Source organism: Bos indicus, chromosome 9 (genome assembly GCF_029378745.1).
Source record: "Bos indicus isolate NIAB-ARS_2022 breed Sahiwal x Tharparkar chromosome 9, NIAB-ARS_B.indTharparkar_mat_pri_1.0, whole genome shotgun sequence".
NCBI classification, from domain to species: Eukaryota; Metazoa; Chordata; class Mammalia; order Artiodactyla; family Bovidae; genus Bos; species Bos indicus.
Window position 1 is genome coordinate 85,783,030 of NC_091768.1, and position 25,262 is coordinate 85,808,291.

Genomic DNA, 25,262 nt, shown 5'->3' on the forward strand with positions numbered 1-25,262 from the left:
TCATTATAAACAAAAGTGGTAATACAAACCAGGAGAATGTTAACCAGAGAGAAGTTCAGTGGGACTTCACACCACTCTGATATTTTTTCAGAACAAATGAGGTCCTGGAACTGGAGTCAAGAGGGTTGCCAGTCCATTAAAACAGTTTTCTCCTGTGGTCTGCTTATCCACATCACCCCATTCTCAGATGTAACCACTCCAACACTCTCATTTTATTTTCTGTATTTGTACCGGATTCCTTTTACCTTGTGTACATTCATACTTTTGTTTGGAGTTACGTTTCATTGCTGCATTTTAAAATATTGGTCTAGATTTATAATTGTGCTAAAGATGAAATAGGCAAACTGAAAAAAAAGCAATTAGATGCAAGTGAGAATTTGTAATTTGAGATGAACTTTGCCCATTTCCTGAGTGTTAACTGACTAATGTTAACTAAGAAAATAGTCTTCAAATAGTGCCCATGTAGTCCCGAAGAAGATAGTGATCTCTAAGAACACAATAGGATTATCGGAAAACTTTCACAATTTCATATTTCAAGCTTATATAATGTTGGTGATATTACTCCTTCCTCTAAAACTGCCCATTTTCCTGCTTATGACTTACTGATCAGCCGGGGACCACCCTGGTCTTGGACCACACTTTGGTGTGGACCTTTGCTTTAGCACCTATTTAAAGTTTTTCTCTAGTTATGAAAAAATACCAGTGTGATGCTCTGTTTACTTGTATAACTCATTTTTCTATAGTCTGCCATGACACTTCTAATAATGTCATTATCCTGTTTATTTCAATATATTTTTTAATCACAGGTAACTGGTTATCTTTTTTTTTTCTTTCAAAGGGGTACAGTTTTTTAAAACTGTGAAATGAGAGTATTATCCTCTGCTATTTTATCTCTAATTTCCTTGAATCCCCTGCCTCTTCTTTATGACTTCATGACATAAATGGATCGTAGTAAATTCTGCGTCTTTGTGACGGCCTGGTCTCATCCGGAAAATCATTTTACCACTAACTCTCCGTCCTCTTCAGTTAGATTGTGCTTTTCTCTTCTGCAATAAAATTGTCACCAGTGTCAAGCGATGTAATTTGGAAAACAGTTCACTTTTAAAAGGCTAGGGCTCTCGTTTAAAAAACAGTTTTTTTTTCAGAAAATCTGTTTATCTCCTCCCACTGTAACCTAGCATTTCCCAACTCTCCCCTGTCTCTTCTTACACATTATTTGTCTTTTCTGGTGTGTGCCACGTTTGGAAGTCTCATTAAACCAGCATCTGTTCTGTTTTAGGAGAAACCCGAAGCCAGCCCCACGTCACTTCAGCTGCGGTCTCAGATCGAAGTAAGCACAGTGACTTTAATCATCTATTTTTGCTTCTGTCTTTTTTAAAAAGTGGTATTATGTAAAAATGAGATGAAGCCTGCTGTTCTGCCTGCACTGACCCTATGAATCTTCTCTCCTAGGAGTCGCTTGGCTTCTGTAGCGCTGTATCAACACCAGAAGTGGAAAGAAAGTAAGTTTTCCTCCTTCTGTCCTGGAGCGGAATTTCTAAGGTGTCTTTTAGGTCCTTTCTGACGGAAATGGGATAGGTGATTGTACACATACTGTGTATGTACTGTGGAACTTGAAGTTATTTTCCTGCGTGTGTGTGTGTGTACGTGTATGTAGGTGGATGAGTGTATTCTGTAATTCAATTGGTGATGCCCAAGGATTCTGCAAAGTGTTATTGATTTCACACTCCTTGTTGTAAGTCAACCTGAAATATCTGAAAGTGAGCGTGGAGAAAAGGAAGAGACAGCTAAGTCAACCAAAATGGTTTTCTTCTTTTACACTGGTTTTTGATACAGGATGGAAGTCATAAAGAAGCAAAGTACAAAAGTATAATACATTCCAGAATAAAACAATGATTACAGTACCTCTCTGCACCTTGCTTTGAAGTGTGTTTATGTGTGTGTTAGTTGCTCAGTTGTGTCTGACTCTTTGCGACCCCATGGGCTATAGCCTGCCAGGCTCCTCAGTTCATGGAATTCTTCAAGCAAGAATACTGGAGTGGGTGGCCATGCCCTGCTTCAGGGGATCTTCCCGACCCAGGGATCAAACCTGGGTCTCCTGCATTGCAGGCAGATTCTTTACCACCGAGCCACCTTAAAACAAGAATAAACACTTGTCACTAACCTTTCCCGTTAAAGGTAATACTTTTGGCTTACTTGTCCTAACTTGAACCCTGTAATCTTGACTCTCATGGAAGATAATTCTATCTTATAGTTTATATTTCCAGTATTTCTTTTACGTCACTTTAGAAAAAAAGAAAAAAGCAATTTTTTTTCTTTCCCTTTTCTACTTTATTCCATCATAATTACGCTAAAAGGTTCTATTTATGATCTTCTGAGGTAAAGAAATTTTGAGAAAGTCCCCATCTTTAAACAGACACTTCCTCTGGCACAGAGCCACTTAGACTGTTTGAGGCCAAGGGAGGCATAGAAGTGGTTTAGGCGTCAAAAGTATTTCTGGAATGAAAAGCACACATTAGGCAAGCGTGTGTGTGCTTTACAGCACAGCTCTGCCTAATCCGTCCACGTGTGTGTGCTGCTGGCACTGACGCGGCTTCCAGGAGTGGAGGCTGCCATGCCAAAGCTTCAGTCACACTGAGCGGATTCAGTTTCATGCCTGGGGAATGTTGGGGGTGATGAGCAGAAGAAATCCCAGGCCGTTGCCCCCTCGAGGTTGAAAGATAAATGTGCCATAAGCGTGAATTTCCTTTGTCTTAGTTGCATGTATTCTCCTGGGGACTTAGTAGTGTGGAGGCTGAAGTAGCCAAGAGTTTTGAGTTGACCTCAGTTTTGAAATTGGAGGTGCGGTGATGTTGAACTCAAGGTGAGCAGCAGCTCTGCACGAGAGGCTGTAGGCTCCTCCGACCTGGTTTGCTACCTCTGTGGCGTGATTCAGCCTGAGAACTCAGGTGATGTCTCAGTCTCTGAATCTACCAGGGGACAAGTCACTTTCCTCCTCAGAGGAAGTGACTCACCAAAGTTAAACGCGTCTTAGTTAGGCTGGTGTTTCTCCTTCCCCTCAATTGTGGGTAGTCATTCTTTCCGTGTTTATGTGCTCCACTTGGTAAAATGTGGCATGAGTCTTGTGGTCCAGAGATACACTAACAGCCTCCTGAGGTTACCAAATTTCTCTCTCTCTCTCTCTCTCTCACACACACACACACACACACACACAGCTGTTGACAACCCCCAGCCTCCCCATCTGTCATACGTGCATTTTGCTTCTGTTCTAGTAAGTTATTCTTGTTGTTGTTTAGTCGCCCAGTCGTGTCCGACTCTTTTGCAACCCCATGGACTGTAGCCCTCCAGGCTCCTCTGTCCATGGGATTTCCCAGGCAAGAATACTGGAGTGGGTTACCATTTCCTCCTCCAGAGGATCTTCCTGACCCAGGGATTGGACCTGCATCTCCTGCGTTGGCAGGCAGGTTCTTTACCACTGAACCACCTGGGAAGCCCATGTTCTAGTAAATGGTTTCCTTAAATTTAGTTGTTTCTAAATAATTTGAAGGTTTCTGTACATCTTTTCCTCCATTTGCCTTTTAATGGTTTTTGAAAACTATAATACTTCTTTAATTAAAAAAAAAACTTTTGAAAAGAATTTTAATTTACAGAAAAGTTTCAAGAATTTTGTGATGAGCTCCCATGTGAGCTCTACTTCGACTCACCAATTTGTATGCTTTGGCTCTCTCTTCTATACACTCCTGTCTGCTTGCAAATACTCTGCAATGCAAAATCCTGCTATTCTGCAAATGAAGATGCTTGCTGGTAACTTTGCAGGCCCTGGAGGATGGCCTGGCAAACCAGTTGGTTGTGTCTGGTTAGTAAGTACAGAGTATCTGCCAGCCATAATACCCTTCTGAGTCAGCAGTGCCGTTTAATTGGCAGAAGGTTTCTTCTACTTTTTTATTCAAAAGGCAAGAGAACTCAGTAAATACAAGTGGACAGATCAACAGCAGCACAACCTTAGGAGCGGAGGCATAGGTGACAGCAGGAAATGCGGGAGCTGAGATGTGGGCCCTGCGGGCGCCTGCCTTCCAGAGCCACTGTCTCCTCCCCACACAGTTGTCTCAGGAGCCTCAGCACCCCTGCCCTTCCTTCTCCTCCAGTGAAAACTTGTTTTAAGCAAGGTATCAGGCGTTACTTATAATGCAGATCATCACCTCTCTCAGTGGTATTTTGCATTCAACCGCATTTAAAGTCTTCAAGTTACAGTACTATAGCTCTGGCCAGAAAAGACCCAGGAGGTGGGTTATTTGGGCAGACCAGCAGTAAGAATTCTGATATACCTGGCAGGACAGAACCTGAGCACCCTGACAAGTCAGGTTCCTTGGACTCTGGTCTTTAGATATGTAGTGTTAGTCCCTCAGTCCTGTCCGATCCCATGGACTGTAGCCCCCCAGGATCCTCTGTCCATGGAATTCTCCAGGCAAGAATACTGGAATGGGTAGCCATTCTTTTCTCCAGGGTATCTTGCCGACCCAGGGACTGAACCTGGGTCTCCTGCATTGCAGGCAGATTCTTTACCATCTGAGATATGCAGGACCTGCCTGGTGAAAGGGTGGATGGATGCATGGATGGAGAGAGAGAGGTGGGGGGATGGAAAATGGACCTGCCAGCTGTCAGCCACCCTCCCTCACGCCCCAGTCTGTAGGCCCTCCATATGCTTTCACTGAAAATATTCTAAAAAAGGCCGACAGAGCTCTTCTGTTTATATCTATTTACATGGCCTATTGATGAAACTATCCACTTTATTACACCAATCTCGGCTTTGTGTTGACTGGTTGAAAAGGTGAATGCTTATTAAAGTTTCTTGTTACTCACCAGTTATTCTCAAGAATAACTGAGACAAAGAATTTTTGTTGGAAAATATCTTTTATAACTATATGGAATGGGTGCAGGCAAGGAATGTTTCCCTCCACAACAGTTCTGTAAAGGTGGAGTCATCAGCCACTGCAGAGCCCCCAGCCCCAACCCCAGGGACTTCTGTATGGGTAAAAAAAGGAGGCATTCTGTGCTTTGGATCCTGGCCCTGTTAAGATGCATACCTAAGGAATAATTTCAAATAGCACAGATTCCTGCATCTTCGAATACATCAGTTCATTTAGTTCAGTCACTCAGTCGTGTCCAACTCTGCGACCCCAGGGACTGCAGCATCCCAGGCCTCCCTGTACATCACCAACTCTTGGAGCTTGCTCAAACTCATGTCCATCGTCTTGGTGATGCCATCCAACTATCTCATCCTCTGTCGTCCCCTTCTCCTCCTGCCTTCAATCTTTCCCAGCCTCAGGTCTTTTCCATTGAGTTATATCTTCGCATCAGGTGGCCAAAGTGTTGGAGTTTCAGCCTTAGCATCAGTCCTTCCAATGAATATTCACGACTGATTTCATTTAGGATGGACTGGTTTGATCTCCTTGCAGTCCAAGGGACTCTCAAGAGTCTTCTCCAACACCATACTTCAAAAGCATCAATTCTTCGGCGCTCGGCTTTCTTTATAGTCCAACTCTCACATCCATACATGACTACTGGAAAAACCATGGCTTTGACTAGATGGACCTTTGTCAGCAAAGTAATGTCTCTGCTTTTTAATATGCTATTTAGGTTGGTCATAACTTTTCTTCCAAGGAGCAAATGTTTTTTAGTTTCATGGCTGCAGTCACCATCTGCAGTGATTTTGGAGCCCCCCAAAATAAAGTCTCTCATTGTTTCCATTGTTTCCCCATCTATTTGCCATGAAGTGATGGGACCAGAGGCCATGATCTTCATTTTCTGAATGTTAGGTTTTAAGCCAACTTTTTCACTCTCCTCTTTCACTTTCATCAAGAAGTTCTTTAGTTCTTCTTCACTTTCTGCCATAAGGGTGGTGTCACCTGCATATCAGAGGTTATTGATATTTCTCCCGGCAATCTTAATTCCAGCTTATGCTTCATCCAGCCCAGCATTTCTCACGATGTACTCTGCATATAAATTAAATAAGCAGCGTAACAATATACAGCCTTGACATACTCCTTTCCCAATTTGGAACCAGTCTGTTGTTCCATGTCCAGTTCTAATTGTTGCTTCTTGACCTGCATGCAGATTTCTCAGGAGGCAGGTCAGGTGGTCTGGTATTCCTATCTCTTTAAGAATTTTCCACAGTTTGTTGAAAGTCACCAAAACAATTAACTTAAAATATATGGATTTTTATGTGTGTGTGTGATTAGTAGTAATCTTTTGATGTTCAAGTCTTTTGATGTTTTCCCCGTCTGCAGGGAAAGAAAAATCCCTGTTTATCCTGGCTCCTCCCTGGTCTCCTAGAATCAGTCCTCTGAGAGCTCTCTGAGCAGCTGTTCCCTGAGCTATACTCTTCAGTAAGATCTTCAAATTGAACTTAACTTGCAACTTTTAGGTTGTGCCAACAGAGTTTAGTTGGAAATAACAGAAAACCTGACAAGTAGTATTGTTAACTAAGGGAAGTTTCACTGGATACATTCATGCTCATGGGCAGGTCCAGGACTGGCACTGCAGCTCAAGCAAGCCTTCAGGAACTCAGACTGTCCTTCCTGCCACCTCCTTGCCTTTTCCTCCCTCTCTCCCGCCCTCTCTCGTCCCTTCCTTCTTGCTCCTTTCCTTCCTTCCTCCAGTTTTAAAGTGCTGCTGCATCTTCCAGGAGGGAAGGAGAAGCAGGGTAAAGGGAAGAAGGTAAAAGGTGTTAGGTGCTTAGAATAGGAAAACGGAGTCCAAAATAGCGGTGGCTAAAAGACAAAGAAAGGAAAAAGCCTACGAAAATAGAACAAAGGAAGGTCTGAGGACCAGAATGAGAACCTCAGGTGAAGCAAGCAGCCCTCCTGACTAGCCCAATTTACATAGGACAGGCTCAAGGGGAGAAGAAAAAACATATGAAAAGAGGGGCCAAAATTGAGCCACGGGCTTCTGTTGGTGTCTTTTGGGTCAGCCCGCCCTCATGCCTCGAGGTTGTATTTTCCTTTGCTTGCCAAATTAAACTGAGCTGTAACACCAAGCTGTAACACTGGTCTGTCCGTCGCTTCAAATTTTTGCTGTGGCAGGACAGGACCGAGGAAATTACAAACTCCCCTGACTTCTCACAAAGGTAAAAAAGTGAAAGAAAGGCACATCATTTACAAAGCTTTTCTAGAGACCTGGTCCAACACCCTCCACTTTATCCCGCTCATTTCTTCCCACAGCAGCTGTTCTCTGAGCATCAGCTGTGAGCAGAGTCCACTGTTCTTGGTGGTGTTTTTCCCATTGACAAATGCAGAAACTGAGGCACAGAGGGGTTGATAAGTTGCCCTTGTTTACACAACTAACAGGTGGCAGAGCCCAGATTGAATCCCACTTGAAAATTCATGCTGCTAACCTTGAAGATCTAATTCTAAAGTACTTGTTGTTGTATTGCTTATGCAAATGGAGAGGTGAGAAGTAAATGAGTTCATTAGCATTCTGTAAATAACAGCAGTTAAAACTTCCACTTCAGATGTTCCCTCGGAAGTAGGAGCAAATTTTATTTTTATATATACTGGGTCCCTTAAATTTATCTATAGAGACAGCAAGGGCCAAAATAAATCTCAACACTTCACCTTCGCCAATATTTATAAGTTCTTTTCTCCTAAGTCTTTCACTAGAGTTGAAAATTCGCTGATTTAGTTTCCCTTTCTTTCATTACCTGTGACTACACTTCAACTATTTTATGGTGAAAAGTCTAAAAACATATAGCAGTGTGATGGAAGAGGAAGATAAATACCGTGGGAGCAGTGTTCTGTGGGCAGATAAAATGCACAGAATAGAGTTTATCAATGTTCTATGCGACCATTTGTTCCATTTAAACTTTGCGTCACTCTCCAAATTATTTTATCTGTTTCATCTGGCAAGCTGGTAACTCTTGAAGGTGTCAGCCTTCTTTCCAGCAGCCCCCACCCGCTTAAAAATCTCTGTCTTTCCCTCCTTTTGCCTCTTGACTCCAGGGAAGACACCCTTGGTCCCCCTTGTTCTGTCTCACCTCCTGCCTACTCACCTGATTGCCTGCTTTCCTGGTCTTGCAGCCTCTCCCTCTGCACCCCTCCTAACCCACCCTCTGCCTGCCTGGCCATCTCTTCCCTTGATCTGCTCTTCAGGCCGGTTAAGTTCCTACAGTCTCCCAGATGGGCCACATTCTCCCATGGATGCTGAGCCTCACCCTGCTCCTCCTGATGGTGTGTCCTGTCTGTCACCCTCAGCATCCTCCCCAGCCCCCCTTATGTGTGCAAGCTTCATTCACCCTTAACGACTCAGTTCTGGTCCTGCCTCTTCTGGAGGTCCTCCCTAATCTGCAGAGTGGAGATAGAGCATCCTGCTGCTGGGCTCCGTCACCCCTGAGCACTCCTGCTGTGGGAGCAGTGGATAGCAGTTATGGGCTCGCCTCTGTGTGTGTGTGTGTGTGTGTGTGTGTGTGTGTGTGTGTGTAGTCACCTCCCGTGTGTGTGTGTGTGTGTGTGTGTGTGTGTGTGTGTATGTAGTCACCTCCCACACCGAGCCCAGGATCTTTTACATAAAAGACTTGAGATAAATGCGTGAGTGGGAGAGTAAGCACACACTCGTAAAAATGCTTACTTCCTTTCCACCCTGTGAGAATCTCGTCATCCTCCCATAATTCCATTTCTCTCCCCCACTTAGTGCTGAACTGTTCCTCCAAAGCTGAATTCCTCTCTTCCATCCCTGCTGAGATGTTCTTCCCAAGGTCCAATGCCCCCACCCCGCCCTTAGATGCTTGTTGCATTTGGCTCACATTTTCTCTTGGTCACATTGCCCTCTCCAGCCTTAGTGTGTGTGTGTCTGTGACACTGTGGTTTCCAGTTTGTCCCCCTCACTTTATGCCCACTCTTTGGCAGCTCCCTGTGTTCCTCCCACCCCTTACTCTGGGTATCCTGCTGGAGCTTTTATCCAGCCTGCAAGCTCTCCCAAGATACTTATACCAACCCGTGGCTTTGAACTATGGTCTCTGGGCACCTGTGTGGGATCTATACCATGCCCTCTGACCCTTCCCCCAAGCTGGTGACGTGCCTGTTTCAGCCTCTTGCCGGTTGTCTGCTCATTGCCATTCCAGTCACCCCAAGCTGCACATTCTTATGGTAGAACCGCTCCTCCTTTATCCTTCTTCCTTCTCTCTGTGAGTACTTGTTCTCTGACCGTATGGTCCCCCTTTTTCCCAGGGACTACTTTCTGGACTTTACAGAGCTTTACATTATTATTTCTGCATTTCATTCATGATTCTAAGACCTCTGCCAAATCTTGTTGCTTGCTACTTCTGTATCTTGACCCATCTCCCTCTTTTTCATCTTCACTACTCCAAGGGGGACCTTAACACTCTTCTGGTGAACTGGAAAAGAGTAATTCAGGAAATTACTCCCTGAAATATAATTAGGTCCCAGCACACCGAGAGTTTGCTGAGATCCCGCAGGGACACTTATAAATTAGAATCTCTTCAGGTTTTCACCTTGGTGATCAACACCCCCTAATAGAGACCCAGCCCATCTTTATTGCTTCATCTTCCCGTCTCCCAGCCACACGGCCCAGCTCCAGGCCTTGGAGCTTCTTTCCAATACCTCCTGAGTTGTCTGGTGTTCCAGACTGGAAAGCATTTCCTTCTTTTAAGTCCTGTTTTAAGGATCGCTTCTCCCTGAATGCTTTCTCAGTCCCCTTGCTGGCTGTATTCGTTCTACCACTTGGAATCCAGAAACATTTGCTGTCTCTTCATATACTGTCACATGTAGCATCATCATCATTGTTGTTAATAGCACTGTAATAACCTTCGGTTATTTCTGCGTATTGGACACTGGTGCTAGTTGCTTTTATTGTACTTTGATCATTTAATTTTTCATGAATCTTTCACTGAGGTATGTGCTACTTTTGAGGGGAATTACTTTGTCAAGGGTCCCAGAGCAAGAAACAAAAATCCCAATCCAGTCGAAGTACCATTATAGCCTTGGGGTTACCAATTCTCTGGGTTGAAATCCAGGCTCTTTCTTCTAGCTCTGCAACTCTTAGCTAGTTAATCAATCTTTTTATCTACAGATTTCATGACTATAAAGTGAGGATAATCAGTAAAGTACTTCCTTCAGTATGCTATAGAAAGTGAAAGTCACTCATTCGTGTCTGACTATTTGCAACCCCATGGACTGTACAGTCCCTGGAATTCTCCAGGCCAGAATACTGGAGCGGATAGCCTTTCCCTTCTCCAGGGGATCTTCCCAACCTAGGGATCAAACCCAGGTCTCCTGCATTGCAGGCAGATTCTTTGCCCAAGAATACTGGGGTGGGTAGCCTATCTCTTCTCCAGCAGATCTTCCCAACCCAGGAATCGAACTGTGGTCTCCTGCATCGCAGGTGGATTCTTTACTAGCTGAGCTACCAGGGAAGCTTTAGTAAGCTATTAAGAATCTAATAAGTGCCCAACAGTCTTGTCTGTTATCAGTGTCTGTTCTGTCTGGCCCAAGTTCATGGCCTCGCCCCTGGCTCCAGCCCCTTGTTCATGCTCAGTTGCTCAGTCATGTCCGATTCTTTGGAACCCTATGAACTGTAGCCCACCAGGCTCCTCTGTCCTTGGGATTTCCTAGGCAAGAATACTGGAGTGGGTTGCCATGTCCTCCTCCAGGGGATCTTCCCAACCCAGGGACTGAACCTGCTTCTCTTGCCTCTCTTGCATTGCAGACCGATTCTTTACCGCTGAGCCATCAGGAAAACCCCTAACCACTTGTGGACTTTTCTGCTCCCACCCAGCCTAGCATGATCATGGACTCCTTGAGGCCATGAACTCACTCTCTTCCTCTCTTTGGAGTTTCTGTAACATCCAGAACAGTGCTTTACATAGAACAGGCGCTCATTAAATAAGTGCATCAAATTCATTCACCCCCAGTACTTTGAAATAAAACTAAAAGTGGATTATTTCCAGGACTTTGATTACAGAAGACCTACTTTAGTCTCATCTGTTAGCTAGCATATTCCAGCATCTCCCTAAAATGTTAGCAGTGTAATATGAAGTAAGTGCTTTTTGTTTGTGAATATTAGCCATAAGAAGACACCTGTTAAAAGCATTTTAAAAAACATGTGGCAGAGAGAACAGTAGTTTCCACAAGTCCCCAGATCTCTTTGTAAAAGCTGTCCCTTCCCTCCCCACTCAATTCCATTTTGCAGTCTTGTTCAAGTCATCTCAGATTTTCCCTCCTCTGTTAAATAGAAATAACAGATCACATACCATCTCCAATAAAGGCATGATATGGAGAAACAAACAAAATATTATACTAATTTTAAAAATCCTTAAAACTTTTTAAACCTGCAATTTGGTTGGTAAAGTGTGTTTATTTTATTCTTAGTAACAGCTTTGAAATATAGTTCACATACCACACAACTCACCTGTTAAAAAGTGTAAAGTTCAGTGGGTTTTAGGGTGTATAGAGTTTTGCAGCCATCACTGCAATCAATTTTGGAGAATTTTGTCAATTCAAAAAGAAATCCTGTGTCTCTCAGCTGTCTCCACTGAATTCTCCCATCTTTCTCTCCCCTGATCAGCCACTAATCAGCTTTCTGTCTCTATAGATTTGCCTGTTACTGACCTTTCATGGAAACAGGGTCATACACAGTTTAAGTGACTGGCTTATTTCACTGAGCATAATGTTTTCGAAGCTTTCCTACATTCATTCCTTTTTGTTGTCTGTATGTGCACATTCTGCTTATCCATTCATCAACTGATGGACATTTAGGGTTGTTTTGACTTTTCAGTTATTATGCATGATGCCGCTTTGAACATTTGTATTACAGGTTTTTGTGGGGTCATCTGTTTTCTTTTTTTAATCAGCTTAGTTGAAATGCCGTGCACAGACCATACTGGTCACCTTTTTAAAGTTTACAGGCCACAGGTGTTTACTATATACACAGGTATGTGTCACCATCACCTTGTTAATGTAGAACATTTCAGTTTCTCAGAAAGAAACCCCATGTCCTTCAGCAGTCACTGCTCTGTCTTCTGATGACCCCCAGTCCTCTAATCTACTTTACGTCTGTATAGAATTGCCTATTTGGGATATTTCGTATCAACAGAAGGAAAGCAGACGTTGGAAAGAAAATGTGTTTGCTAGGCTTATAGGAAAAATACTGTGAATCCAGTTCTCGACAACTTTGTGTCCAGCCTCCTTGAAATGTGTAAGAAATGTCAGAAAGTTTCTTTTCTCAGTGGAACCTCCTCCCTCTTGCTCAATTAGCTGGTTCCCAGGGACTGGGCTTGAGGAGGGGGCTCACGCATCATCTGTCTGTGGAATTCCCCTGAGGACAGGGCTGTGGTCCCTTGTGTGGTGAGCTCTGTTTTTCCCTGGTAAATGGGAGTGCTAGAAACCCGCCTGCAGGGTGATTGTTAAATCCTCCTTCAGACGGAACAGAGGCTGTGAGAATTGCTGATGAGTTTGTTAAGAAATCCAGGTCAAGCCGTGATCCCTGGAGCTGAGACTAATGCATCCTGTTTCCACATCCTGTTTGTGGCAAGGCTGTGGGGTGGGGAGGGGAATACCAGTTTTTTCCCGTGGGGAATGTGCATGTGTGAGGAGTGAGAAAACCTGTGGAGGCCCATCCTTCAGGATAGCTCACCAGTCGGTTCTGCCCAGTTCAGGGGGGTGCGTCTCACCGTGTCCCCGCTGTCCCCCCAGGAAAGGGTGGCAGGCACTTGTGGCCTGTGAGAACAGCACCCGGGGTGACTCGGGCTCCTAGTGTCTGGTCGTTGGAGCTCACCAGACAGGGAAGATAGGCAGACGGAAAGCTTAGGGTTCAGAAAATACTGGGTTGGCCAAAAAGTTCCTTCTGGTTTTCCATGAGATATAGTGGAAAAGCCCGAACACACTTTTTGGTCAACCCAATAAATAGGCTGCACCCGGAGCCAGGCATAGGCATTTGTAGTCCATATTCTTTTGCTCTAATTAGTTGACTAGTAGCCAGCTGCCAGGCTTCCTTGGTGGCTCAGGGGTAAAGAATCCACCTACAGTGCCTGAGCCATGGGACATTGGTTCGATCCCTGGGTTGGGAAGATCCCCTGGGGGAGGGCATGGCAACCCACTCCAGTATTCTTGCCTGGAGAATCCCATGGACAGAGGAGCCTGGCAGGCTACAGTCCATGGAGTTGCAGAGTCGGACACGACTGAAGCAACTTTGCTCGCAAGCATGCAGCTATGTGCCAAGGCTGTGGGCCTAAGAGCAAGGGCACTGTCCAGGGCCTGGGCCCCAGTCCGTCTGTGACGGTCAGCCCTCCAGCTTCAGCTCCCAGGGACATGGTGGTGAGTTTGAGTCCGAGTCTCCGGGTTCCTTCTAGCCTGGGCCATTTCTCCCTTTCTGACCAAATGCAAAGCCTGCTCTGTACCCACCAACGTTGCGTGGACTCTGCTGTTGCTAATGTCAGCTTTGGTATTGGACAGGGTATGAATTTAAGCTCTGCTAGTTCTGGGAGTTAAATTCCCCAAGCCTCAGGTTCCAAATTGATAAAAAGTGCAGGATAAAAGCTCTTTCTGAGAGTGGTTGTGCGAAATAACCCAGTGCCGTGCCCGCCCCAGGTACATGCTGTGTCTCCCCCCGCCCCCACCACCAGCCACACACACCCCCCTCTGCGTTAGGGCGGCGCTCTGCACACTGTGCCTGTGGTTCCCACCGTCCATCTCATTAGACGGTGTTGGACACGCAGCTCGTGGTGGCCACAGCCACCTACCCTGTGCCCTTCCTGCCTGAGCTGTCCTGTCCTTTCAGTGCCCCAGAGATGGGACGGCAGGGGAGAGGCTGGGAGACAGCCACCGCTTTCACAGAGCCTGTGTGCTCGCAACGTGCTGAAATATGTGTTTGTGCGGGTGGCTCTGTGTCGCACACATGTGTGCTCCATCGCGCAGCATATTTGAGGGGCTCAGCATTCCAGAACACAGGGGCTCAGAGCAAAAGCAGCTGTGTCAGAATTCTCCTCCTCAGCTGTTCCCCTCCGAAAACTCTATGGCCCTGAACTCCGTCTGGTGAGCGACCCTCCGGCTGACCGTGCCCAGCTTCAGGCCACTTGCCTGGGCTGCATCCAGCGACTGCCAGGAAGTATTTTCTGTGTGGAGGTGGACGCTGGTTATTGTCTGTCCTGAAGGAAAGGTGACCAGGACAGGGAGGAGGGTGGGGGAGGAGGGGGCTACCAGTAAATGAATAGCATTCCTATTCTGGCAGGTGGCTAAAGAACCCACCTGCCAATGCAGGAGGCATAAGAGACGTGGGTACGATCCCTGGGTTGGGAAGATCCCCTGGAGGAGGGAATGGCAACCCACTCCAGTATCCTTGCCTGGAGAATCCCCATGGGCAGAGGAGCCTGACAGACCACAGTCTATAGGGTGGCAAAGAGTTGCACACAACTGAAGTGACTTAGCCCGCATCCTGGCAGGAGTAGGGGAGGAAGCAAGCCTGCGACTTGTGTGTAAATCCTCTTAACAGAACTGTAATGTAATTGGTAGCTGGCAGTTAAGGAAACCAAGAAAGACTAGATGACATGGCATGGTCATGATGATGAACTTTGAGTGAGGCAGAAGTGGAATTCCAGCGTCAGGCCTTTTATCATAGACTCCACCACGGGGACCTCGTAACGGCGGACGCATGTGGGGAGGGCCAGCGATGGGCTAGGCGGCAAATGACCTTTAATTGAATAAACGCTTTTTACGTTTCTGCTGTCTGGACACATACGCTTGGCCCTGGGAAGAAGAACAGGCTAGGGAAGGTTGCTGTCCTCTGACAACCTGAAGGAGACACGACGCAGTGAGGTAATACCCTGTGGGTACAGTGCATAGGGCCTGGAGGAGGGACGGGCCGCCCCTGCAGGGCGGGGTGGGGCTGAGAGCCTCATAAATTCCACCATCAGTCAGGGAGAGAAGCAGACATTGTGATCACGTTGTTCTAGCATTTTGGACTTACTGTGTCTGCGGGGGCTGGTTCCACAGCACGGTAAGGCTGTCCCTCTGTGTCCAGTGATGTGGCCTGAAGTCAGCACAACTGGAGACAGAGGACAGATGGCCACCTCCGAGGATGGGCTGAAACCCAGTCATCCTCACCACCGCGCAGCCATCCTCCAGCGTCAGGAACCTGCAGGAGGAGCTGCTGGCATCCTTCCTTGGGAGGGAGACAAGCCACAGCCCAGGACCAGAGACCCTGGGCAGGAATGCGAGCCCTGCGGCCCATCTGCTACCCAGTGACCCAGGGGACACTCTGCCACATGCATCAGCCCCAGCTCAGGGCCTCCTGCCCTGCACTGACCCTGCGGCCCAAAGAGAAAACCGCCTGTGCTTCTGCTTCTGCTTTCTGCATCTCACGTGAAGCATCGCACTGACCCAGAACCGTGTGGTGAAGGGATTTTGAGGAAATGTGATCCAGCTGAGCTCAGCTGACAGACTACAAGTTCACCGCAGCTCCCTGAGTCTGGCTGGACCGTGCCCTCAACCTTGTCTAAAAGCTTTCTCCAAACAAAACCTCGCAGAAGGGTAACCCTTGAAGCCTACTGGCTGCTTGTTTTATCTTAGTGTATTCTGTATTCTTTTCTGAAAATCTCACTGGGATTACGGCTTTCTGCATTTTGGAGGATGGAAGGAGGAGATTCCATCCTCTCCTGGGTTAGCCTGGGGGAATCCAAGCACATCCCCACGTTAGAGCTAGCTGGGGAGTTTGCTGAAGACAGACCCTCAGGCCTTGCCCAGCTCCAGTGAATGGGATTCCCCAAATGCGGAACTGTGGAGGCTGTCACAAGTTTCCAGGGGTTCTCAGGCAGCCAGCTTGGGTTTATGAATCTCTGTCCAAACCGGCTTCTTGTCAGTTCAGTGGAAGCTCCGTGCCTCTGCTCCACGTCTCGGTCACCAGCGGATTCGGTGTCTGCCCAGAGGGTGCTGGTGGGGGTCGGCTGCGGTCGTGGGGTCTCTGGTGGCGTGCCTGGAGCTTGTGCATCACTGGCAGGCCCTTGTGTGTCACTTCAGATAAAGCTGTGATTCAAAAGGAGGAAGGATGTGAAGCAATCCTAGGGCAGAGTCAGACCAGCCAGCGGAATGACAAAGTACGGGGGAAACGTCAGCAGCTGCCTAGGGGCTGCGCATGTGGAAGGTACAAGGATGTGACCAAGAGATGAGATTTAAACATGAGACCTGAATGGTGACAAATGTTAACTAGACGTATTGTGGTGATGACTTCACAATGTGCACCGACCCTTTGTGACCCCATGGACTGTATGTAGCCTGCCAGGCTCCTCTGTCCATGGAATTCTCCAGGCAAGAGTACTGGAGTGGGTGGCCATTCCCTTTTCCAAGGGAATGGATCTTCCTGACTCATATATACAGATATCATATCACTGTGTTGTGTATCTGAAACCAATATAAGGTTATATGTCAGTTATGCCTCAGTTAACACAAGTGAGATCTGGAAAGACAGGAGAGCTTATAAGAGTTCCCATTTTCATAGTATTTATAACAAGCCAAAGTTTCTCATCAGCTTTGCTTTTCTGGTGGCTCAGATGGTAAAGAATCTGCCTGTAATGCGGGAGACCCGGGCTTGATCTCTGGGTGGGGAAGATCCCCTGGAGAAGGGAATGGCAACCCACTCCAGTATTCTTGCCTGGAGAATCCCATGGACAGAGGAGCCTGGCGAGCTACGATCCAGGGGATTACAGAGTCGGACATGGTTGAGTGACTCACACACACACACACACACACACACACATCTGAAGGAATTAAAAGTGAAAACAACATCAAAAAGGCTATGGTGGCAGCCACTGTGGAGAGGACCCGGTCCTTTGTGCTGCCCGCCAGGAGAAGTAGGGCAGGCGGGCAGCGCCCACAGCCCTGTCTGGGGGGTGGCTGGTCCCTGTGTCTCCAGCCACATGATCAGGAGGCCAGAAAGGGCCCTGCATGCCCGCAGCTCCTTCAGCTTTAGCCTTCAGAGGCAGCTTCACTGACTCGCCTCAGAGCAGCCAACAGAAGAAAGGCTGACAGCCCCGGCCCCCACGTCCCTCCCCAGATCCTGACGTCCCAGCGGCAAATGTGGCCAGCGTGGTTTGAGTGATGGTGAATGGAAGCTGCTATTTGTTTGCACTGAGAAAGTTCTGACCGCTTCCGGAGCCATCGCCATGGAAACAGACCGAGGAGATCATTCAAAGGAGCCTCTTTTCCACTTCCTTTCCTCCCATACTCCCTCTCCCCATCCTGAGGCCCTGGCTGGTAGGGGCCAGCTCTATGCAGCCTGGCTTTCCCCACTGGTCCATGCCAATTTGATAAGAATATCAAAGGCCGGTTTTCCTTACCGTGCCAGCCTCTGCTGGGATGAATTGCCCCGTGTGCACCCCGTACCAGGCAGAGTGGCAATCCATTTCCACACCTGCTCCTGAGTGAGGGCCTGCGTCATGCATAGTGATAACCAAATGTCCTTCCTCAGGAGCAGGCAGATGCATGCCTGTTAATCCAGCCAGCCTCGAATCTCAACCACATTTCCTTGCAGAAAAGCCTTTCTTGGACCACATACTTATTACACATATGCAGTAAATTTTAAAGGGGGAAATAACCAAAAGGAAGGAATAATTGTGTCCAATTTACAGAATAAATAGCAGCCATTAAAAATGTAAACAAAGCTATGTATAGTTCTTTTCCTTATTTTATTAAAAAAATTAGCTTTTGTGGTGAAAATAATGTGCTACAATCCTGTTTTATTTTGGTTTTGACAATAATTTAGTAATTCTGAAGGTATACTGAAAGACTTAAATAAATTAATTCTGAAAGACTTAAATAAAATATAAAATATGTCACATTGAGGCCATAAAAGGAAGGCATTCGTTTTTACTGGTTATACCAAAATGAGAATGAAGACGAAATCCAAGATCTTTTTAAAAATTTATCTTTTTATTTATTTTTAAGACTATTTGTTATTTGTTTTGGCTATGTTGGGTCTTTGCTGCAGTGCACAGGCTTATTGTGGTATATGAGATCTTAGTTCCCTGACCAGGGATCAAACCTGGGCCCTGTCCATTAGGAGTGCGGAGTCTTATCCTCTGGACCATGAGGGAAGCCCCCCTTTTCCTTTTGAACACCTTAATGTGTATGCCTGTTGAAGAAACACCAAGAATCAGAGCTTGACCTGGGACTGCAGACACTCTTGTGGCCAAGCCACTAACTTAAATTGCATCTTGAGTGCCAGTAATGAGAGAAAATGCACACCGTTTTAGCTTTGGGCTCACAGTATTATGCATCTGGTTTCTAGTGGAAAGGACATTGGATTTGATGTCAGAAGAGCTGAGGTTAAGCCCCAGCTCTGTGACTTATTAATACAATTGGACAAGTCACTTCCATGAGTGCGCCAGGCCTCAGTCTCTCCATCTATATAGTGGGGCTAGTTCTTTTCAGGGTCTATATGAGCCAGAAATCCAATGAAATGTATATGAATGTGCTTGGTAAACCCACGTCAATGTTTTTAGAAGTTTGTCATTTTTACTTCTTAACAAGCAAGTCTGCAGTGTTGAGGCCAACAGGGGTATATTTATATGTGTGTGTGTGTGTGTGTGTGTGTGTGTGTGTGTATACACTTTTCCCCCATATGGCAAGTAATCTGGAGGTAGGTATTCTGAAGAATTATTTTCTCTACTCCTCTATCCTTAGTATGTGACTTTCTTCCTTACAGTAAAATGACAGCTGCTTGGGCATTCTGCCCATGTTTCAGGTAGGAACAAGGGGGAGGGCAAAGGGCAAAAGACATGTGAAAACTGAGTCATTTGTTTTCACTGTGAAAACACTAGCTTTCCCAGAAACACCAGGATGTAAAATTCCAGTTATGTCTTCTAGGGCAGTGCCGACACCCGGCCTCCACGTGCTCCCAGGGAGTGTGGGTAGCCGCGTAATTTAACGGGGCACAGTCCCGTGGTCACTGGCTTCTTGGTAGTGCTGCTTATCACGTGCAAGCGTGTTCTCAATACTGGGCAAGCCACAGTTCACTGAAACCTCTAGAAAGCCCGTATGTTCCGTAATATTAGTGTGTCTGTTTTGCATGCTTTGAAACTTGGATTTAGTGGGACTAAGTGGCTGGTCCAGGGTTGCTAGTTAGTGAATGCTAGAGCTGTCCAAGAAGGCAATGGCACCCCACTCCAGTACTCTTGCCTGGAAAATCCCATGGACAGAGGAGCCTGGTGGGCTGCAGTCCATGGGGTCGTGGAGAGTCGGACACAACTGAGCGACTTCACTTTCACTTTTCACTTTCATGCATTGGAGAAAGAAATGGCAACCCACTCCAGTGTTCTTGCCTGGAGAATCCCAGGGACTGGCGGGGGCCTGTTGGGCTGCCATCTATGCAGTAGCACAGAGTTGGACACGACTGAAGCGACTTAGCAGCAGCAGAGCTGTCCAAGGCGGTCGGACTCCAGAACCTGCCTTGTGAGCCATTGTGCTGGGTGGCTTCCTGGGTTGTGGTCTCAGGGGAGACATTAGAGATAATGTCATTCACAACTAGAGACCAGCGAACTGCCCAATTCATCTCCATGTTGACATCTTGTTTGATCATTAGTGTATTTTTTTTTTTCATTCTAAGAAAAACATGGATTGCTTTTGTAAAGTGCAGTTGAGAAGTGGAAGAGAAGCCATTATGTTCATTTTAACTATGTGAGGGCAGTTAATGTTTAAAACAAAAATCACTTGCTTTGCAGCAGGAAAGACCATGTTTAAATACCTAGAACTTCCACATACCTAATAAAATTAGCAGTGGATTGAGGGATAATAGAAATGATTGTCATTAGATGTCAATTTCCGCACCTGGATTAGCTGTGTCTTCCTCTTGAAATTTTTCTGAGTAAGATGCTCCTCTGCGATATCTTGTGTGGAAGGAAAAGCTCACCTAAAGTGATTCTGGTGGCAGTTTAAAAACCAAAGATAACATCAAGAAGGAAAAGTTGAAAGAGCCCAAACCTATAGCTGAAAATTTCAAACTTTTCAAAATATTCTTCTAGCACTTTCCAAGAGTAGGAATTTGATTTATTTGGTAAGAGACCCTTTTCAAATTGAAATTAAAGATTGGGTGATATTCTTGCTTTGAGACAATATCCACACTTAATAAACCTGGAAACCCTGCCATTTCTTTTAAGGAGTTAATATTACATGATTGATGGGTCCAAAGTGTTTCCCATGATTTGGTATGCATCCATACTGAAATCTACTCAAAATAAACATAGAATTGTTTTCCTATGTGCTGTGCTGAACACAGTGAACTAACTTTGTACAGTTCTTATTGCCTAAGGAATACAGTAGAATGTAAGCAAATGTTAATTACATTATGCTGAAAAAAAGGATAAATTGTGTTGTTCACAATTTATTGTTCACAATAAGTTGTGTGGGTTTTTAAAATTTTCAGGGGGAAAATATGAAAAAAAATTTAAAAACTTTATTGGAGGGACTTCTCTGGTGCTCCAGTGGCTAAGACTATGCTCCCAAAGCAGGGGGCCCAGGTTTGACCCCTGGTCAGGGAACTAGATCCCACATGCCCCAGTGACCATCAAAGATCCCGCATGCTGCAACTAAGACCCGGCACAGCCAAATGAAGAAATATTATTAAAAAAAAAACTTTATTGGAGTATAGTTGAGTTACAGTGTTGTGTTAGATGGTTTTTTCTTTTAATTCTAGGAAAAACATGAATTGCTTGTATAAAATGAGATTGAAAGCGGAAGAGGAATCATTGCATCCATTCAAATTATTTGAGGGAAGTTATTATGTAAGAAAGGGAAGTTAATGTAAGATAGTGAAGGACAGGGAGGCCTGGTGTGCTGCAGTTCACGATGTCGCAAAGAGGTGGACATGACTGAGCCGCTGAACAACAGCACCAGTGTAAGAAAAATGAAAAAAGAGGAACTTTGGTGATTCAGAAACTGCTGGAGTCTAGAGTAGGGGCTGAGCAGTGGCTGGGCTTGGTGGGATGAGGATGGGTCATAGTTCGCAAAGACCAAGTGAATCCATGTGATTGGGGTGGCTCCAGGGGGTGGTCATATGTACTGAGAAAAGCCCTTTACTTGCATTATCGCCTGTAATTCCCCTAACAACCCACTAAAGTAGGTACAGTTTTGCATTACGCTGCTTTACTTTGTGGGAAGAAGGAATACTCGGCCTAGGTTTGTGGCAGTGCTATCACGGGCGTCCCTGACTTCTGAGCCTGTGAGCTCCGAGCCTGTGCGCTGTCGGCCATGGCCTTGGACTTGGTTCTTCATACTCCTGCCTTGATCACTTAGGAAGGTGACCTTTCAGCAAAAAAGCCAGAAAGTACAGGCCAGGAATAGACTGTGACATGAAAGAGAAGCCTGTATGGAGAGTGTTCAGCAGGATGACATGTCACTGGCGTTGTCACTGATCCTGAGTCTTCAGGGAGTTCTAACAGGATGCCAGCTGGTTGGCTGGAGAGTTACCTTCCATCCCATCCTGTGGGTTTGCAAGCTAATTTCCATCATGTGTATGAAATACAGCAGTGATTGGCTGGGAAGGGCCCCACTGAGGGAAAAGCAAGAGATTACAGAGGGTACGGAATTTAAGGAGGTACTTGCTCCCTGCATTTGTGCCCAACCTCAAGAGTGAGCACCCAGCACTGGGGACCCTCCATGTCTGAGGCCTCATCCTAGTGCTCACCCCACGGCTAGGAAAAGCGGTGACCCTTAAATATTCATGGCCAACAGTGGATAGTATGAGCTGAATTTTGTTTCATTTTATTTCTGTTAGATAGAGGAGAAATGCTCCTATATGAAAAAGTATCTTTGATACCCGAAATATCAAACTAAAGAATTACCTATTTTATGCACAGTGATTTGTCACTAAATATACAAAATATGAATATGAGTAATTTGTTACATTTATTTATTTAGCTGTGCCTGTTCCCTGACCAAGGACTGAACCTGGGCCCTCTGCCTTGGGAATGCAGAGTCTTAGTCACCTGGCCACTAGAGAAGTCCCAAGTTTGTTATATTTAAGTAAGGCAAATATAAAGCAAAAGAAGGGAATTCCTTGGCAGTGGTTAGGACTTGGCTCGATGCTTTCACTGCCGTGGCCCAGGTTCGAATTCCAGGGAAACTAAGATCTTGAAAGCTGCATCACATGGCCAAAAAAAAAAAAAAAAAAAGAGAGAGAGAGAATAAAGCAAAAGTAAATATTAACTGCTAAAAAGGCCCTCACCCCGTTTACCTTCTTCACCCTCTCCTGTGCACGAACGATAGCACAGATGCCTCAGTTCTTTTTCTGGGTCTTGAGGAAAATTGCTCCTGGCTTGGGGACTGTCTTGGCAGGCTAAGGAATGAAGCAGGCAAGCACCCAGACACAGCAGAAGCCCTGATTCAAAATCCAGCAGGAAATAAACTAATGGGAAAGCGTATTTCCGGAGACTCAAGATAAAGGAACCTTTAAAGTTTCTTAAGTATAGGTTTTCCAGTAACATATAACACATGGTCCTTTCTTTGGAATGATGATAGAACTGTTTTTCTTTCCTTTTTGTTTGGTTATAATGAAGTTTCTGGGCAGTGCATCAAAACACAGACCTGCGATCGATTTTAGGAATTCCTTTATGCATGGGCGTTGTTTTACCTTTCTGGTGTGCCAGCCCAAGTATCTAACAGTGAGATAGAGCTGTCTCTGCCTGGAGGTACCTTGGGCTATTTATATATAAATGGACAGAAGAAAACTGGGTTTGAGCTCAATGATGTGGCCTCATTTTCTTCCAGAAGCAGACAAGAGGACCCTGTGGTAGTAACACAACTGAATAAGTGTTTTTGAAATACTTCGTTCTGATAAACCCATAAGCCATGTTCACATTTGGGGTTGAAAGCATGCTCTGTCCTCATAAATTCTTCTGAGGGTCTTCCAGGAATTTACCCAAGAAGCAAGCCAGTGTATCAGGTGATGTGAATTTCCTTTATGTAAATAAGAGGCAATATGTTCAGTGAAGTGGATGAAGCTTTGGACTCGGACATACAGCTTCAAAACCCAGTTATGTCTCTGACCAGCTGTGTGTCCTTAGGCAAGGTGGAATTCTGTAAACAAATATAAAGAATTTCATTTTGACCTTTGTTAGTTTCCTCTTTCTCTCTGGTCTTCTCTGCTATAGATAGATTCAGTGGAAAAATAGAGCAATGTAGAATTTACCCTGTATGGCATTTGAGGCAGCAGTATAAGCTGTGTTAAGTCGATTTTAGTATTATTCTTCTGGCCAGAAAAGGTGAAAGTGTACTTTCCTGGCTTTCCTTTTCCTCACTGACCCCTCCCCTGAAGTCTCACTGTCCACTTCCCCTTCTTTTCCTGACTCCTAAAAATTGGATTTTTAGCCATGAAATTAAAAGACGCTTACTCCTTGGAAGGAAAGTTATGACCAACCTAGATAGCATATTGAAAAGCAGAGACATTACTTTGCCAACAAAGGTCGGTCTAGTCAAGGCTATGGTTTTTTCCTGTGGTCATGTATGGATGTGAGAGTTGGACTGTGAAGAAGGCTGAGCGCTGAAGAATTGATGCTTTTGAACTGTGGTGTTGGAGAAGACTCTTGAGAGTCCCTTGGACTGCAAGGAGATCCAACCAGTCCATTCTGAAGGAGATCAGCCCTGGGATTTCTTTGGAAGGAATGATGCTAAAGCTGAAACTCCAGCACTTTGGCTACCTCATGCGAAGAGTTGACTCATTGGAAAAGACTCTGATGCTGGGAGGGATTGGGGGCAGAAGGAGAAGGGGACGACAGAAGATGAGATGGCTGGATGGCATCACTGACTCGATGGACGTGAGTCTGAGTGAACTTCGGGAGTTGGTGATGGACAGGGAGGCCTGGCGTGCTGCGATTCATGGGATCGCAAAGAGTCGGACACGACTGAGCAACTGAACTGAATTGAAAAATTGGATTGCTCCTGAGCTGTGTCTCAGCATCTCTTTACTGTGTTTGGTTGGTCTCCTGGCTTTAAATATGCAGGTGACCTCTAAATGCTTATGTGTGGTCCTCAGTGAGTCCCCTGAACTCAGACTCACATATCCAACTATCTCCCTTTGCAGTGGTGTTCAATAAGCATCTAAAACTGAGCATGGCCAAAGGAGACTTCTCACCTCCTCCTCTCTCCTTTCCCCACTCAGTCTTCCCCATTGGAGGGAGCCAGTGTCATGCCAGCTTATCATCTAGGTGTGTGCTCATCTGTCAGCTCTTCAGAGAGGCCTTCTCTGTCCATCCTTTCTAGAATTCTCCCCACTTCTTGATCATTCCCCCATCCTCGCTCCCAGAGAACAGGGATCTTACCCATTGTTTGTTTACTGCTATGATCTCAGTACCGCAGAGAATGCTAGACGCAGAACGAGAGCTTACTAAATATTTATTGAATGAAAGAAACACTGAATAAATGAATGAGTGAAAAAAAGGAAGAAAGCAACTTAACAAAGAATTTGCTAATGATTGGAGTGTCGAATGAAAAGAATTGGCTCAATTCTAGAGATGTTCCTTAAGTTGATTTTTTTTTTAATCTAATTCATGCATTCCTTATGAATTTTCTTCAGTGAATTTGGGCTTCAGGGATAACTAGAGTAGTTAGGGGTCTTGAGGAAAAATATTTACGTTTAAGCAGTTTGGGGATCTAATAGTAGAAGTCATTGATGAAAAGATCCTGAGTTCAGAGACTTTAAATGCAAAATTCGATGATTATTAGGTGCTTTAATTTTCAAAGTACAGTCGAATTGCTTCCCGGTCATCAGAATCTTTGTGGAAGTCCCCCATCGTTTTTACCCTGTTGAGAGTGAGCGTGATGGGTGGAAACAGGCTGCCATGTTCAGATCTGCAGTGTCTGGCTGGAAGGATGTCTTACAAGGAGGTTTCTTTGGAACTGACTTCTGAGTGTTAATTTCTTCTACCAGGAGATCAGTAAACGACCCTTTCCACCTGCTGCCATCCGAATTTGGAATTTGGTGGCTTCATTGAATTTTGTTTCTGCTGGATGAATTTCCCAATCAGTTTCGAGGAGAAAGGAGATGGCATTTTTTTTTTACATCTCTGCTGCTCTGCCAGCTTCTGTTTGCAGGGACGATTCTCTGCATCCAAATTAAACTTCAGATGATGGTATTTTGCCCCTTTGCAAACTCATGAGTTGGGAAGCCTCGTGCTTATGAAAGCACTGGCTTGCTATCTTTGGCCAGTATCTAGATTGTGAACTGGTGAAATTTTGAAAACAAAATCCCCGCTGGCCACAATAAGCAAG

At 45.5% G+C, this 25,262-nt stretch overlaps 1 protein-coding gene across 2 annotated transcripts in view; it reads left to right on the top strand.

The window, feature by feature from the left end:
• Positions 1–25,262, top strand: part of SASH1 (SAM and SH3 domain containing 1) — a 190,015-nt gene that overhangs the window by 86,514 nt on the left and 78,239 nt on the right. The window contains exons 3-4 of one of the 2 annotated variants that reach the window (XM_070796327.1): positions 1,280–1,330; positions 1,453–1,502. The exons of the other annotated variant lie outside the window; for it this stretch is intronic. Coding sequence (XP_070652428.1) covers positions 1,280–1,330; positions 1,453–1,502 — 101 coding nt within the window. The remainder of the gene's footprint in view (positions 1–1,279; positions 1,331–1,452; positions 1,503–25,262) is intronic. 2 annotated transcript variants of the gene reach the window in all.